Here is a 13,946-nt window from a genome sequence, read left to right on the forward strand (position 1 = left end):
TCCCGGTGTTGACACGGCGCCCCCTTGGAAGGAACCGTCACCACCCAGCAGTACAATTTCATCAAATTCCCCCGAGGTGTTGATTTTCCACATGTGATGCTTGGCTAACCGCAGTATTTCATAATTGCTCGCCTGCTCCGCTTCAGCCGGGCCCATCAGTCAGAAAGTCACTCATGGAAATAAACAAACTCTGCAAACATCAAAGAATATTCAGAGAGGAAGAGCGATGGCGGAGACAGATAGCGAGGCGGCCCGTCTCCAATTGAAAAAAAAAAATCCAGGGACAGTGAGTCAAGTTCAAAGCTGGGGGTAGGGGACTGGGGGGGTGGCACTGATGGGCTCTTCCTACCACCCGAGGGTCCCTTTGTGCCATCTGTGGGGCGGCCTTGTTGTGCTGTCTGGCAAAAGGGTGCACGGGTGGTAAAGGAGGTTGTTAAAAGTCGATCCCTTCACCCCTTGACCTTGCCGAGCAATGAGTGGAAAAACAGCTGTTGGCTGCAGGCACGCTCCCCGCCTCGGCAACGCCGCGCCACGGGCCTCAAACGCTCACAGGATGCACACTTTTACTACATCCAGGCGCCCGAGGGTCTTTGCTTTTTTCCACTGTGTCACATTATTACACGTTACGTAACAAAAATGTACAGCGATACCCTTCGCATTGTTCATGTTTCACCAAGTATTTTTCATTGTATTTGTAGTAGTGGTATCTACCGGTATGCATGCCGTGTACACACGTCACCACCGCACTGGCAACACATATGCTGGCATCGTTATGTCACTGCATTAGGTCATTTGCTGTTACATAATTCAAATCAAAAACATCATCAGTGCAAACGCTGTCATGTGCTTTGCTGCTTTTAGAAGCGCAGTCGTGTCGGAGAGGTCGGCGATTCATAGGCTAACATCGTCCAAACTAAAAGCGTCCCATCATGTCTTCGTGTGTGTCCTTCATGGTGAACGGCAGAGCTTCTCAATTATTTTCTCTCGTGACCCCCTTAGGGGGCACAAAAGATTTCCCACCCCGCCCCGTAGTATCTATGTATTTACATATCTGTACTGTACAGACACAACTCTAAAGGAAACCAGGAAAATGCAGCAAAATGGAAGCAGGAAGTCAAATTGCATGTAGACTATCATACACGTGTACGTCACCCATTTGGGAAATATTCGAAATGAAATATATGCCATTTCTAAATTAGTTTTATGCATTTATTTTTGAAAAAAATTCTATGTGTGTGTATATGTATTTTATGTACCCATTAAAACAATATGTCTATATATAATATGATTTTCAAAATAAAAAATACATGACGTTATGTAAACTATTATAATATTTCAGTTAATTGATACTCGCATCAACAGCTTCGGTTTTTTTCCTACAATGTTCTTCCGCTGCCCCCCCCCCACAGACTGACAGGATAATCAAAAGTATTCTACTATTACCACGGACGGATCAATTACTGCATTTTGCTACTTTACTTACTACAAAACGCTAGCAACAGCCAGCGTATAAAATACAACATTTCTACTTTCGAATGGCAAAACGTATTCTGCGATGGCCGGGAATCGAACCCGGGTCAACTGCTTGGAAGGCAGCTATGCTCACCACTATACCACCATCGCGGTGATGGTGTGAGGTTTTCCAGGATCCTTGAAGCAAAGCTTCCGGGTCTTCGCGAGTAAATAACTTGAAAATATTGAACATTTATGTCCTATTTGCCATTGTTGATTGATTTATTGCTAGCAGCGGAGTTTCGCCTTTTAGGTCACGTTCGCAGTCAACAACTAATTATCACTAATCACTAATTATATATTTATTACCTTGATGCTATTGTAGAGTCCGTGAACATTGATTTAGAAATGCATATGAAGTTATGAGAGTCGGAGGTGCATACTTCCAGTAGTGTACACTTTATAGTAGTAGTACACACTTCACATTGCCTGACGACAGATTCATACAAGCCTCTGTATCACCCTCTAGTGGTCATACAAAGAATTACATGGGAAAGATGGAGCTGTGCAAAAATGGAAGGTGTTCTTTTCCAAGGAGGTCTTAGGTCTTCAGCTGGTTTTTAGCCTTTAGGGATTCTAGCAAACTCTTGATTCTCTCACTAGCAGGCTCCCTTTTCCTCTTCTTCCGGCTTTTGACCCCTGCGACCTGCGAGGGCAAGAGGAGGGTTGCCAGTCCCCAAGGTGTGGGGGTGGCGCCCCCTTTGGGCGTGTGGGTGTCCCTCTGCTGGAGCAGCCAGGAGCTCTCCTGACACAGAGCCACGAAGCGTTCCAGTTGTGTGCCGTTGACGTTCTTGCTGACGTTCAGTGCGGTTTCAAACGGGTTCTGGATGTGCAGCGGGGCCGCCTCTGGCTTGTTCTGCTCTTTGCCCTGAAAACAGGGGGAGGGGGGGGTCCTGGCAGGTTAAAATATGTTGCTACAGTCTGTTATGGTCCATTGCTGGTCATGCTTTTTGGCTCTTTAGGCTCGTCCACAGGCTGGAAGAGATGATGGGATTCAAATGTGGGCACGGCCCTGGGGGGGCAATTTCATTTCCACTATTAGTGATTCCACTCGGCGCTATTACAAATCCAGGAAGGAACCCCTACTGCAGAAACGGACACAAACGCGGCTCGAGGCTGTGGCGTGAAAGTCCCGCCCACTGAATGAATCATCAATATGCGGGTTGGGGGCCAAGTCAGACATAGCGAGCCATTTGTCAAAGGAGTGGAGCCCAGCAGAAAATGGCGGCACGCTAAAGCTGATTTACGGCTGTTTCTCCAGCGGTGAAAGCCCGCAGGCTCAGGTCACGGCCACCTTCCACCTGCAGGGCCTCTTCAGCCGTGTCAAACTCCATATTAGACTCGTATATCGGACCGGGGGGGGTCAACCTTTACGCAAGTCATCAATTCATTGAAGTGTAAAATCCCAGCATACGCCGTTACGTGACATTAACGTGATGGAGGGGACGTAATGGGCGACCAGGATGGGTATTCAGTGAAAAATAATGATCATTTGTCATACTCGGAAGAGACGGCTTTACGGCTTTATGGAGTTCCACAGGGAGCAGTGCTCAGTGCTACTCTGAAATGGGAATTTTCCTACTAGCAAAAGCTTGCTTGCATTATTTGAGTGGGTTCGGGTAGTAAAGTGCAGAAAAAAATCAGCAGTAATTTTATTAAAATAAAGTAAAAATATTAAGAAAACAAATAATATTTGGAAAATAATTTAATAAAATATTTAATAGAATTAATTTAATTAAAAAATATTTTTTTAAACAGCAAAAATAGGGAAAAAAGGAGCAAGACCAAAGCTGATATTAATATTAATTTTTCCACCTGTACACAAAGATGAGAACTTCTTTCCATGGTACCATTTCTACGTCATATTTCCATTGTTTTTGTTCTGGATGAGAATTAGCATTGGTGGCGACTCCGGCTTGTTTACCATTTGCATTTGAAGACGCTCCAAAAGACACCGCACGGTGGTCTCGGCGTCACCCCGCCTGACAAGACGGGGGCAATACATCATTGCCAGTGCAAACACGAGCTCCTCGGTGGAGGTAAATAATGCTTTGTAGCTTTGATGGAGTTCCTAAATTTGATCTCAGCTCAAGGGCGTCGGACCTCACAGGGCCGGCATCCATCACGGCAGACAAGGGCAGCTGTCATCTGCGTCGGCCGCCTTTACTATCGGCAGATAAAGCCTTGATGGAGCCCAGACGCGGGGACGAGGACGGAAAGATGGCGAGCACAGATTTCTGGGCTGAGACGAGACGGTAATCCCTCGCCTCTTCGCGCTTTGAATTTCACCGCTTCACTTTCACCGTTTTTCCAAACATTGTAATATTAATATTAATAAAAGTGACTATAGGGGTGTTATTTTAAAGGTTAAAAGAGGTTTTCTATGTCTTGTCTCTTATGGTGGCTATTATATTGGGAAGTAGGAGTGTAAATGTGACTATAGGGGTGTTATTTCAAGTCTAGAGGGCTCTAATAATGTTCAAAAGAAGGCTATAACTCCAACCATATAGAATATTTAAATAAGGAATCCTACTTTACGGAATTTTACTGATCACGGTCAGGTCTGGAACCAATTATTGGCGATGAACGAGGGATTAGAGTATAATTCATGTAAAATAATATCCATCTTGATAACTGGGAAGGTAAACCCTGGCCTGGTTCACCGATATAACACAACACTTTCTCTTTACTCCACTGTAAACCCCAGCTTGACAGATGCCGTGCACACAATTCCAGGAAACACATTGTGAAGATTTCGGCTGCCATTGGACACGTTTGACGAAGTGTATCTATATGTTTTGTGTCCGTGTTGTGTAAAGTACAGCGTAGTGTGAGCACTCTTACATACCTTTCTGATATTTATGGACTTCTTACTGAACGCAAAGGTGGCGTAGAAGTCAAAGAATTCACCAAGCAGTCGCTCTGGGACAAAGACAAGAAGCGTGACGTTAGCATGGGGCATGTTAGCATCGCTCCTGTCTGTGCTCATCCTCTCACCGAGCGTCTCCGTGTTGCTCTGGAGTCGGATCTTGTCGAAGTCGCTGACAAATGTGCAGTCGTTCCCCTCGATCACGCTCCTGTCCGCGGCACCTTGCGGGACAGAAAGTGGGGACACGGGGTAAACGGCGTGGTCTTTAGACGTCTCTGACGGTGATAAATAAGACGCTGATGTGAAAGAGGAAAAAAAGAAAAGAGGGCATGGATCATGTCTTTTCTGGACTGCCGGGCAGTGCCCTTGTTAGCGGTCACCTTCGCCATGATGAGGCGGATGCTGTGTGTGCGTTCATGCACGTGTGTCCTAAAGAGGCTGTGGGTCGCCGACCTTCCAGGAGTGATGGCTCTTTTATTGTCCTGTAAGCACTCTGTGTGATAGAGACTGTGCTAAACGCAGAAGAAGCAGAGAAGGAGGTGGTGGTGGTGGTGGTGACAGGGTGGGGGGTGGCGGTGGGGGCGGTTCTGGTATGATTGCTTTTGGAGGGCAATTATCAAGCAACCAAGGTGACGGGGAAGGAGGGGAGCGAGAAAGATGGTCCAGACCGCTCCGCTGCAGTGGTACACTAGCAAAATAGATTCCAAAAATAACAACAATTATTGCTGTGCGTACCTGCCAGGTCCCGTAAGTGGTCCAAGGTGGGGATGATGGGCGGGCTTCTCCCCTGCAGGAAGAAGAGCACCATGACAGTGACGGAGAAGTTGGTGATCCAGGCCCCGGGGATGTTGCTGGTGACGCCGTGAGCTCGGGCCCAGCAGCGTATGGTGAACACCAGCTGGCGCACCCGAGGGTCCAGTTGGCCGTAAAGGTACAGCAGCTCTGAGCTCTTCATCGCCACCCTGTGGAGGACAGGTCGGAATTACAGCCGGTACCACAGGGAGGTGATTGGGCACGAACATTGACCACAAACAACAACAATCCACGGTGTGTGGGAGGGGTGGGGCCAGTCAATCACATGTTTGATTTGCCTTTTGTTTTTTTTTTTTCTTTACACCAGGTCCCCCCATACTCTTCCCGACAACTCTCTCCGTTTAATCCGAGCTTTGGACCCACACTGGACATTTCCAAAGGGCGGAGATAGACATATATGCAACATTAAATGTGAAATTAAGTTATTAACCATCATTATTATATCATAATCATTATTATGCATTACATTATATTTCACGTTTGTTCCCTAAATTATATATTTCAAATAAAATAAAAAAAATCTGATATATAAAATATTAAATGTATGCGTCATTATGATGTAATGTATTACATTGTACACAGCTCAGGTCATGTGACATCCTAACTCGGCAGTAGAGGGCAGCGTTTACTTTGTGACTAAAAGGACTTTTTTTTTTCCTGTTGTGACGCCTGCACAAGCACACACGCCACAGGCAGGAAACGGCGATGGCCAACAGATCTCGGGCCACGGTTAGAGAAAAGTCCCGCCTCGCACCCCCACCACGACTCCACCCACAGGCAGTGTGCATCAATTTCCTTTTCTGTGTGTGTGTGTTTGGAGTTTGCGTGGGCATCACGTGTGTGTCACCATCAGAGTGAGAGTTGGAGTCAACAATCTTGAATCTACTTTCAGTTACGCAAGTCGAAGTTACGCTGCCCCCGCCTTGGTTTCGCTTAGGGGTTTTTGCGACGCCGGCGCGGTCAAAACAACTCAAGCAGGGTTTTTTTTTTTTTTTGTGTCAAAGTGGAGGCTCTCTCTTGGAACAAATACCTGTTGTTGGCGGTCAGGTCACACTGGAAGCCGGACGGCTGATGTGCAAAGCGGACCAGAGGGCATCGGGCGTTCAGGATTTTCTGCACGCCCACGCAGCCGGGTCCAAACTGGTCCACACATTCACCGATGACGGATAGGATGCTCTGCGTGGCGGCCCGCTCCGAGTTGGCCCGCTTCATCTGGTACTCCAAGGCCAAGGCGGATTTTGCCTGCACAATCAAAACCATGTTTACTATAACTAAAGCAACAGACACAAGCATGAGTCTTATTATACCTTATGTCAACTATATAGGAGTGTAGAGGTGACTATAGGGGTGTTATTTGTGTCCAGAAGGCACTAATAATGTTAAAAATTCATATTTAGAAGGCGGCAAACAGGTGCTTCAACTATGAAAATATTCAATACATAAATAAAGAATCTTTCTTATCATGGTCGGGTCGGGAACCAATTAACTGCAATAAACAAGGGATTGGTGTACAAGCCTTTATCTTGGGGGGGAAAATTCCCCATTTGGGTCAATGGGATGAAGATCCAGGTTGTGCAAACAACACCTAATCAATGTAAAGACATTAAGTGTGATTTAACGTGCTCAGTTATCTTTTAAAAGGATTAATTTAAATCCATATTGTTACGCAGCATGCTAATCGGCAAACAGATTGAAGCCATAAAATGAATGGGGAGCGGTGCAGTTGTTTGCCGAGTATGCAAACAAACAAGTTAGCGTCACGGGAGAGTTGATATTGTCTTGGTGGGAATGTGTGTCGGAGTGCGATTAACGGCCAACCTGCCCAAAGTCAGCTGATCTGCATCGGTTTCAGGTTAAAGCCCGCATCCGTCACGCTAATCAGCTAGCATTGTGTGCCATCATTACCGTCTTTAAATTCCTTCCACTGATGCCGTCTAGGTCCAGGAACATATCCAGGTCGCATCCCAGCTTCCCAAAGCCATTCACCGATGAGCCAAACGGTTTAATGGAGCATTCTGGGAAATAAGCGGCGGCGATGTCCTTGAGCAGAGAGCACACCAGGAACCGCAGCCGGCTGTTCTCCTCGGTCAACTGATAGGCGTCCGTCAAGCAGGTGATCTGTCGGTCTATCTGAGGGGACATTGAAGATAGGCCGTGAGGTTTTGGGATTATTCCGAAACGTACGACAAGGACAACAACTTACACTCTCCTCTTGGGAAAGTCTGTGGATAAGCTCGTTAATAGGAATGGTGGTTTGCGGGTGATTCTGTTGACTCCACTGCTGGCCGCTGCCTTCTGCCGGACCAAGACTTCTTAGCGTCAATAGTCTCGATTTATACGGAACCATGCACTCGTGGCCGTTATTGGGGATGCTGGCTCCTTCGAGTAACGAGGCAACACCTTCTCGTGTAGCAAACTCCACCACTGCGTACACGCCCTGGAAAAATATGACACTGCATTTAATCTCGGAAATGAACAATTTCCATTTGCATTAAGGATTTTACTTACGTAGCTTTCATATGTAAAGTACTTTTTAATATCGCCATGTCTCGATAAAACCTTGATAATCTTTTTCTCACTGGTTTTGGGAGGGCAGTTGATGAGAACAGATCTTTCCGCCTGCTCTTGTCCTTGCGCCTGGACAGCATAAAAAGACAGACGTCCATCCTTTTCTTCTGTCAAGGAAAAGAAAGAATGTTTGGTGTTAAAATGCGAAACAGGCTGAAAACTAATGCTGATGACAACCTTGTTATTTTAGTTGCATGCAGTCACATGTTCACACATGCCTTTGCATCTCATATATTTCTGACTATTACATTGAGGAATTAACATTGTAGGCTAATTCATGTATCACACAGTTAACCACATATATTTCAGTGTCAAATTCTGACCACGTCAATGGACGGACACGCTGTAAAGTACTATCATATTATTCGGTCTATCGCGGTTAGCATAATGCTAACTTAGTTATTCAACCTGTTTCCATACCAGCTTCATCTTTCCTTGGTGCTTCTTCCCGAGCAGGAACAGCACTTGTTCCAACTCTTCTGCGAAGAAAGGCATCTACATTTTTCAGACGCTTCAATAGGTTGCCCCTTCCACTCATATGTAACCTGTGCGCAGCAAAGGAGGACGCCATTGTTGCTGTCCCTTCTAAAGAAGAGCGCATGCGCATTGCCCTTACTACGGCAAAGGAGAGGCACCAAAAGTTTTTACTTTTGCGATTTCATTTCTGTGACAGTTACAGTAGCTACTCAAACTGCAGCTATTGCGCTTTAGAGTTTTTAAATTGTTATACTTCTACTTTAGGTGAAGTGTCGATATTTTTTGTTTGTTATTTAAGTGCACAAACAGCAATACAAATACTGCGTCAGGTAAGTTTTTGCTACTTTTGTTTACACAAAGCGGAAGTACGCTGTAAAGTTTTTAAAATGTGATATATTTTCAACGTTAGGTGAAGTGTCGATATGTTTTCGTTGGTTACTTAAGTGCACAAACAGCAATACAGCTACTGTGTCAAGTAAGTTTTGGTGACTTTTGTTTACACAAAGCGGAAGTAGTGTTTCCTGTCAGAAACCAAAGAGGGGGAAAACGAAACCAAACTAGTCCACCCAGATGGCCGTAAAGCATGAACCACACGCGCAATGACACATTTCCTTTGCTTGGTTCCTCCTAGAAAGCAGCTTTGCTTTGCCTGGCCGACAACCGACGCGCTAATTTGCACTCATGGGAAGACGACGTTTTTAAAAGCAAAGGTATGAATCACACTGTCTTATTATTTAAAGTTAAAATTAGTTGAAAATGTTAGGCTCGGTGATCGGGAGTTCTGTTGTATTTTGGGGGAATCTATGCATGCTTTTTATAATCATGGTGACAATGTGAGGGTTCATTAAATGTACAGTAATATGGTTTTCCGAGCACAAATGTATATAATTGGCATAAAACGGAAAAAACGGCGTTCCAGGAGCTTCCTGGGTTTATTATAAAGTCCCAAGACCCGCCCAGATCTAAACACTTATGGCGTCAAAACATTTCCCCCAAGATGTTAAGAAAGTGAGATCATGTACGGAAACTGAAAGTGATTACTGCGGTAGTGGAATACCTTAGTACTTATCATCCAATCAGATCGCTCTAATGGGAGGTCCCGTTTGTCAGCATGATTAGATTCGCTTCTAAGCTGACAGTTTTCTGTTTCAGAGGGGGGGACACACGTCCAGGGACACACAATGGAGTACGACAACCACATCCAACTGTTGTTGGCTCACATGAACATCGAGGACATCATCAACGCTGCAGAGAGCCTCTATCAGCTGGAGCAAGAAGAGGAAGGGGGCTTGTCATCGGAAGAGGACGCTCTGTCCCCTGTTGAAATGGACGGGAGCGAAGAGGTCGGAGAATTTGGGTGTCTGGGGGAAGACCACGCTCACGGGGACGGAGGTGTTCGGTACGGGACCGTGACGGACCTCCTGTCTTTTGTCAACCTGCTCTCCAACATGCAAGCCACAGCCCTGCCGCACCCTCACGAGGAGGTGGGGGTCCTGCTAAATAAAGTGAGTGTAATTTATGGCTCGATATCTCAGACAAGGCATCGCATAACTTGTCATTCATCGGAACGGACTTTGTTTGCAGAAGGACATGGCTGTGAAAAACGGGCGCTACAAGATCAACAAGGATGTGCTCCTGTTTCCCTGGAAGTTGACCTACAAGAACCGCGGCTCCGACCTGGTCCCGAAGGGCTCCTTTGGGAAGGTGCACCTCGCCCAGGATGTCAACACCCGGAAGAGAATGGCTTGCAAACTGGTGAGTCCTCCCAGAAAGTCACCGGAGTCCAAAATAACCACATAACTATTAGCTGCAACTATTAATCAATGATTAATCAATTATCCAATTAATTGATATTAATTATTTTGGTCCTGGGTTATTTTTTTCATTGAAAAATGTAAATAAACTTTTGATTTCAGCCTCTCAAATGTTATTTTTAAAATTCCCTTTAAAGCTGCAATAATTAATCTGTGACTAATTGATTGTGAAATTAACTGAATGTTTTTTTTAATTTAAAAATGTAAATATCGTCTGGTTTCAGCCTTTATTCTCACAATATTTTGACTATATCATTTTAACATTGTCATTTTTTAGATCTAATTTTCCAGAAGTTGCAACTTTTGTTTTGTTTGTTTTTCATATTGCAACTTTTTTTCTTTGTTTTTATGTATATATTTTTTCTTAGGACTTTTTTTTTCATTTTTATTTACATTTTTAAAAAATGTTCTTGTTGAATAATATCTTTAGAATGTAATAAGGGACAATAAAAAAACATCCCTGTTGTAGAGCTCAATTAATTAATTAATGGAAACAAGCTTCAGATTAATCGGCTCAGAAAATAATAGTTAGTTGCAGCCTTAATAAGAGTGAACTTTATGTCTAAAATATACCAATAAAGAAACAGGAACATGGCCCCCTGTCCGTGTTATTTGAAGTTTTCTAGTTTTCTTTAAAGCAGAAGAGGAACTGGGCTCTTATAAAAATATGGACATTATTACAACACAAGCCACACTAAATGCAAGAATGGAAATTTGCAGTCACAGATGAGTGCTGTGCACGGAGGGGGGGTCAAACTTTTTCCATCGAGGGCTGCATACTGAAAAATCAAGACTTTGGTATGACTTATTTTTGTAACTATGCAGTTTCCCATATTTTTATAATGTGCCATGGGCCGCAAGTGGCCCCCGGGCTGCAATGTGGACACCCCCAGTGTAGCAGTACACACACGGTCGCAGATAACACAAGTGGTGATTATCACAGGTATATTTTTGTGTGCTAAAGTTGTGGTCCAGTACGTCACGTGTGTAATCTTTACACCAGGGAAATATTGACAGTGAAGGATGAAGGGGTTTCCTGGTGAGATATCATCATTAAAAGCTGGTGACTCACTCGTCAAACACACACGTGTGCACGCACACACACACACACACACACACACGTGCACACACACGGAGTAAGCTTACTGGCAGCAGGTTACGTATACTTAGTGTTTGCATTGATTTCAGCCATGACCAAACAATAACAGCCCATGTGATTGCATTGTGATTTATCTTAGCCTCTATGAACCATAATTCTGCTAAAAGTCCCTTTTTGAATATGCGTGTCACAGATCCCCATGGAGAATTTCAGAGGAGCCGACGTGGAGTTCCAGGCTCGCTTCCGCCACGAGAACATCGCCGAGCTCTACGGGGCGTTGCTCTGGGAGCGCGACGTGCATCTGTTCATGGAGGCCGGCGAGGGCGGCTCGGCCCTGGAGAAGATCGACAGCTGCGGGCCGATGAGGGAATTTGAAGTGATCTGGGTGACCAAGCATGTCCTTCGGGGCCTGGAGTACCTCCATTCACACAACGTCATCCATCATGACATCAAACGTAAGACGCCACGAGCGGGTCACGTCATCACAGACGCGTCTATGTTAGCGTAGCGTTCTTTTAGGGCCTACAGGACTGCTCGATTCTTTCCCAATCCAGAATCCTCATGTCATACATGTAGTGGTCCCTAGTTCTTGAACATTATCCCAGCCTTCCTGCTCCCGTGTCCTTCATCAGCATCCGTGTTTTTTTTCTTCTTCAGCCAGCAACATTGTCCTGATGTCCGACAAGGCCGTCCTGGTGGACTTCGGCCTCGCTGTGCGGATGACGGAAGACGTCTACATTCCCAGAGACTTGAGAGGAACCGAGGTAAAAGTCCTTGTCCCGGGTATTGAACCCCGGTGTAATAACACACACAAGACACCTGTGCAGCTCGCATGGCGGAAAGCCCCAAGAGAGGCGCCGCTCTTACGCTAACATTGTTAGCTAGCCAACATTACACATCAGGCTGGAATTTCCAACACGCTGGTGGTGTGTTTACTTTCCACACGCGGGCAGTTCAGTCAAAACACTCGCACTGCACGCTGGATCCGCCTTAACCCCAAAGTAGGACCCCCTTTGGGTCCGGTGCCACTGTTTGAGAATCAGCGGTTTAAAAGATTCTTCTGTGGTTTAGATGTACATGAGTCCAGAGCTGGTGTTATGTCGGGGGCACGACACCAAAACCGACATCTACAGCCTCGGGACCACCGTCATTCACATGCAGACCGGCAGCCCCCCCTGGGTGAGGAGGTATCCACGCACCGCCTACCCGTCCTATCTCTACATTGTAAGTACTTTCCAGTACACAACGTTGAAGCTCTTCCACGTTATCAGCTCCTTTCAATGTGACTCACTTCCTGTTTGACACTGCTGACTGAATGACAAGTCATGTGACTCAGGCCAGTGACTTTATGACTCGCCGTTCCTCCCAGATCCACAAGCAGGCGCCCCCCCTGGAGGACATCGCGGACAACTGCAGCCCGGCCATGCGGTCCTTTCTGGAGCGAGCTCTGGAGAAGAACCCGGAGCTGAGAAGCTCGGCGTCGGAGCTCCTCAAGGACGACGCCATCAACCCGCCCAAAGAGGACCAGCCCAGGTGCTGGAGTCTGGACTCGGCTCTGGAGGAGGCTAACCAGGCCCTGCTATACCAATGTGGCAAGCACGATGACGCCACAGAAGGTACTATGCTGTTCCTAGTATTTCTTTATGCATGCTTTCAACTTTCTCCAAATCAGCCAGAGCTTTTCTTCCTGTCACTCACACAAACACCAGCGACTTAGAGATGCAGCCTAGAAAACTGTAAAAAGACGAGTTGTCTTCTATTTGGGGTCTAGAGATTTTCACATGCAAACCTGCAACTTTCACCAAAGGAGCCAGAGCTTTTCTTCCTATCACTCACACAAACAAACACCAATAACTTGGAGAGATGCAGCCTAGAAAACAGTATAAAAAAGACGAGTCGTCTGATATTTGGGGTCTAGAGATTTTCACATGCAAACCTGCAACTTTCACCAAAGGAGCCAGAGCTTTTCTTCCTGTCACTCACACACACTAGTGCCTTGGCGCAAAGCAGATACGGAAGTTGGTTAAGAAAAGTCGCAAAGGTTGCTCACTGAAAAAGGCGTGTCATCTTGTTTTCAGGGTCTTCAGGTCTTCCAGGGTCAGTCAGAGCTTTTCTTCTTGCCACTCACACACACACACACCATATTGAGTCTTGAAATCCAGCTTGTCTTATATTTGGGTCAAGATGGTCCCTATGAAACGATGTCCCACCCTAATACTTTTTTTTCTGCAGAATCGTCACTGTACGCTGAAGTCTCAGGCCCCATGAAGAGGAACGGATCCTTGTACCTGGACCTGGGGGCTTTGTCCGGGTACTGCCCGCTGGTGACGGGCCCCCCTACTTCACCATACGTCTAGCATCTACGCGGGCGACCTTTGATGGAGGCCAGATATGACGCACAAGAAATCTTCTTGAATTGTCGGGCTTCACTGTTGCGGACCAGCGCGGATCGCAGAGGACCGGATGGAGTGCTGCAGGGGACCAGTGATGACCCGTTTCCAAGACCACAATGACCAATTAGCTAATCCATCACGCCGGAATCGGCTGATGTGACTCAACAGCACTGCAGGACAGTCGTTGGATGAGGCATTTTGTTTTAACTCGACTTTTCTAATGAAACTATGCGTGTTTTCTTCAAGTATGCGTGCACACTGCAATTCTGGTTTGGTCCTTCGTGGACTTCCTTATTTTAATTCCTGTGGAATATGAATAGCATCATGTGGTACCTGATCAGTGTGTTGTACATCCTGTGAGATGAGGCATTTGTGCCATTTTTAATGATTAAATTTCACTA

General features: G+C 45.9%; 2 protein-coding genes and 1 non-coding gene across 6 annotated transcripts; 1 reads left to right on the plus strand and 2 right to left on the minus strand.

Annotated features, from left to right (window-relative positions):
- Nucleotides 1-1,475: 1,475 nt before the first annotated feature.
- On the minus strand, nucleotides 1,476-8,364 carry mtpap (mitochondrial poly(A) polymerase). Of its 3 annotated transcripts, none has more exons than XM_058060472.1 (9): nucleotides 8,183-8,364; nucleotides 7,703-7,866; nucleotides 7,398-7,631; nucleotides 7,100-7,324; nucleotides 6,225-6,436; nucleotides 5,117-5,343; nucleotides 4,510-4,602; nucleotides 4,361-4,434; nucleotides 1,476-2,380 (listed from the first exon to the last, which is right to left on the minus strand). In XM_058060472.1, exons 1-9 carry the CDS (start codon nucleotides 8,361-8,363, stop codon nucleotides 2,054-2,056), a joined length of 1,737 nt encoding a protein of 578 aa, XP_057916455.1. In that variant the 5' UTR covers nucleotide 8,364; the 3' UTR covers nucleotides 1,476-2,053. The 3 variants fall into 3 exon arrangements, with proteins under 3 accessions (XP_057916455.1, XP_057916454.1, XP_057916456.1); XM_058060471.1 differs by having other exon boundaries at nucleotides 1,482-2,380; nucleotides 7,703-7,869; nucleotides 8,183-8,363; XM_058060473.1 differs by having other exon boundaries at nucleotides 2,370-2,494; nucleotides 7,703-7,869; nucleotides 8,183-8,363.
- trnag-ucc (transfer RNA glycine (anticodon UCC)) lies at nucleotides 1,552-1,623 on the minus strand. Its single transcript has one exon. It is a non-coding gene; the product is annotated as a tRNA-Gly (tRNA).
- A 13-nt stretch (nucleotides 8,365-8,377) lies between the features above and the next one.
- map3k8 (mitogen-activated protein kinase kinase kinase 8) lies at nucleotides 8,378-13,946 on the plus strand. Of its 2 annotated transcripts, XM_058060474.1 has the most exons (9): nucleotides 8,378-8,568; nucleotides 8,871-8,949; nucleotides 9,392-9,744; nucleotides 9,824-9,994; nucleotides 11,346-11,607; nucleotides 11,810-11,916; nucleotides 12,224-12,376; nucleotides 12,522-12,768; nucleotides 13,385-13,946. In XM_058060474.1, exons 3-9 carry the CDS (start codon nucleotides 9,421-9,423, stop codon nucleotides 13,507-13,509), a joined length of 1,389 nt encoding a protein of 462 aa, XP_057916457.1. In that variant the 5' UTR covers nucleotides 8,378-8,568; nucleotides 8,871-8,949; nucleotides 9,392-9,420; the 3' UTR covers nucleotides 13,510-13,946. The 2 variants fall into 2 exon arrangements, with proteins under 2 accessions (XP_057916457.1, XP_057916458.1); XM_058060475.1 differs by lacking the exon at nucleotides 8,378-8,568 and having other exon boundaries at nucleotides 8,737-8,949.

The sequence above is a fragment of the Doryrhamphus excisus genome, chromosome 21 (assembly GCF_030265055.1).
Source record: "Doryrhamphus excisus isolate RoL2022-K1 chromosome 21, RoL_Dexc_1.0, whole genome shotgun sequence".
Lineage (NCBI taxonomy): Eukaryota > Metazoa > Chordata > Actinopteri > Syngnathiformes > Syngnathidae > Doryrhamphus > Doryrhamphus excisus.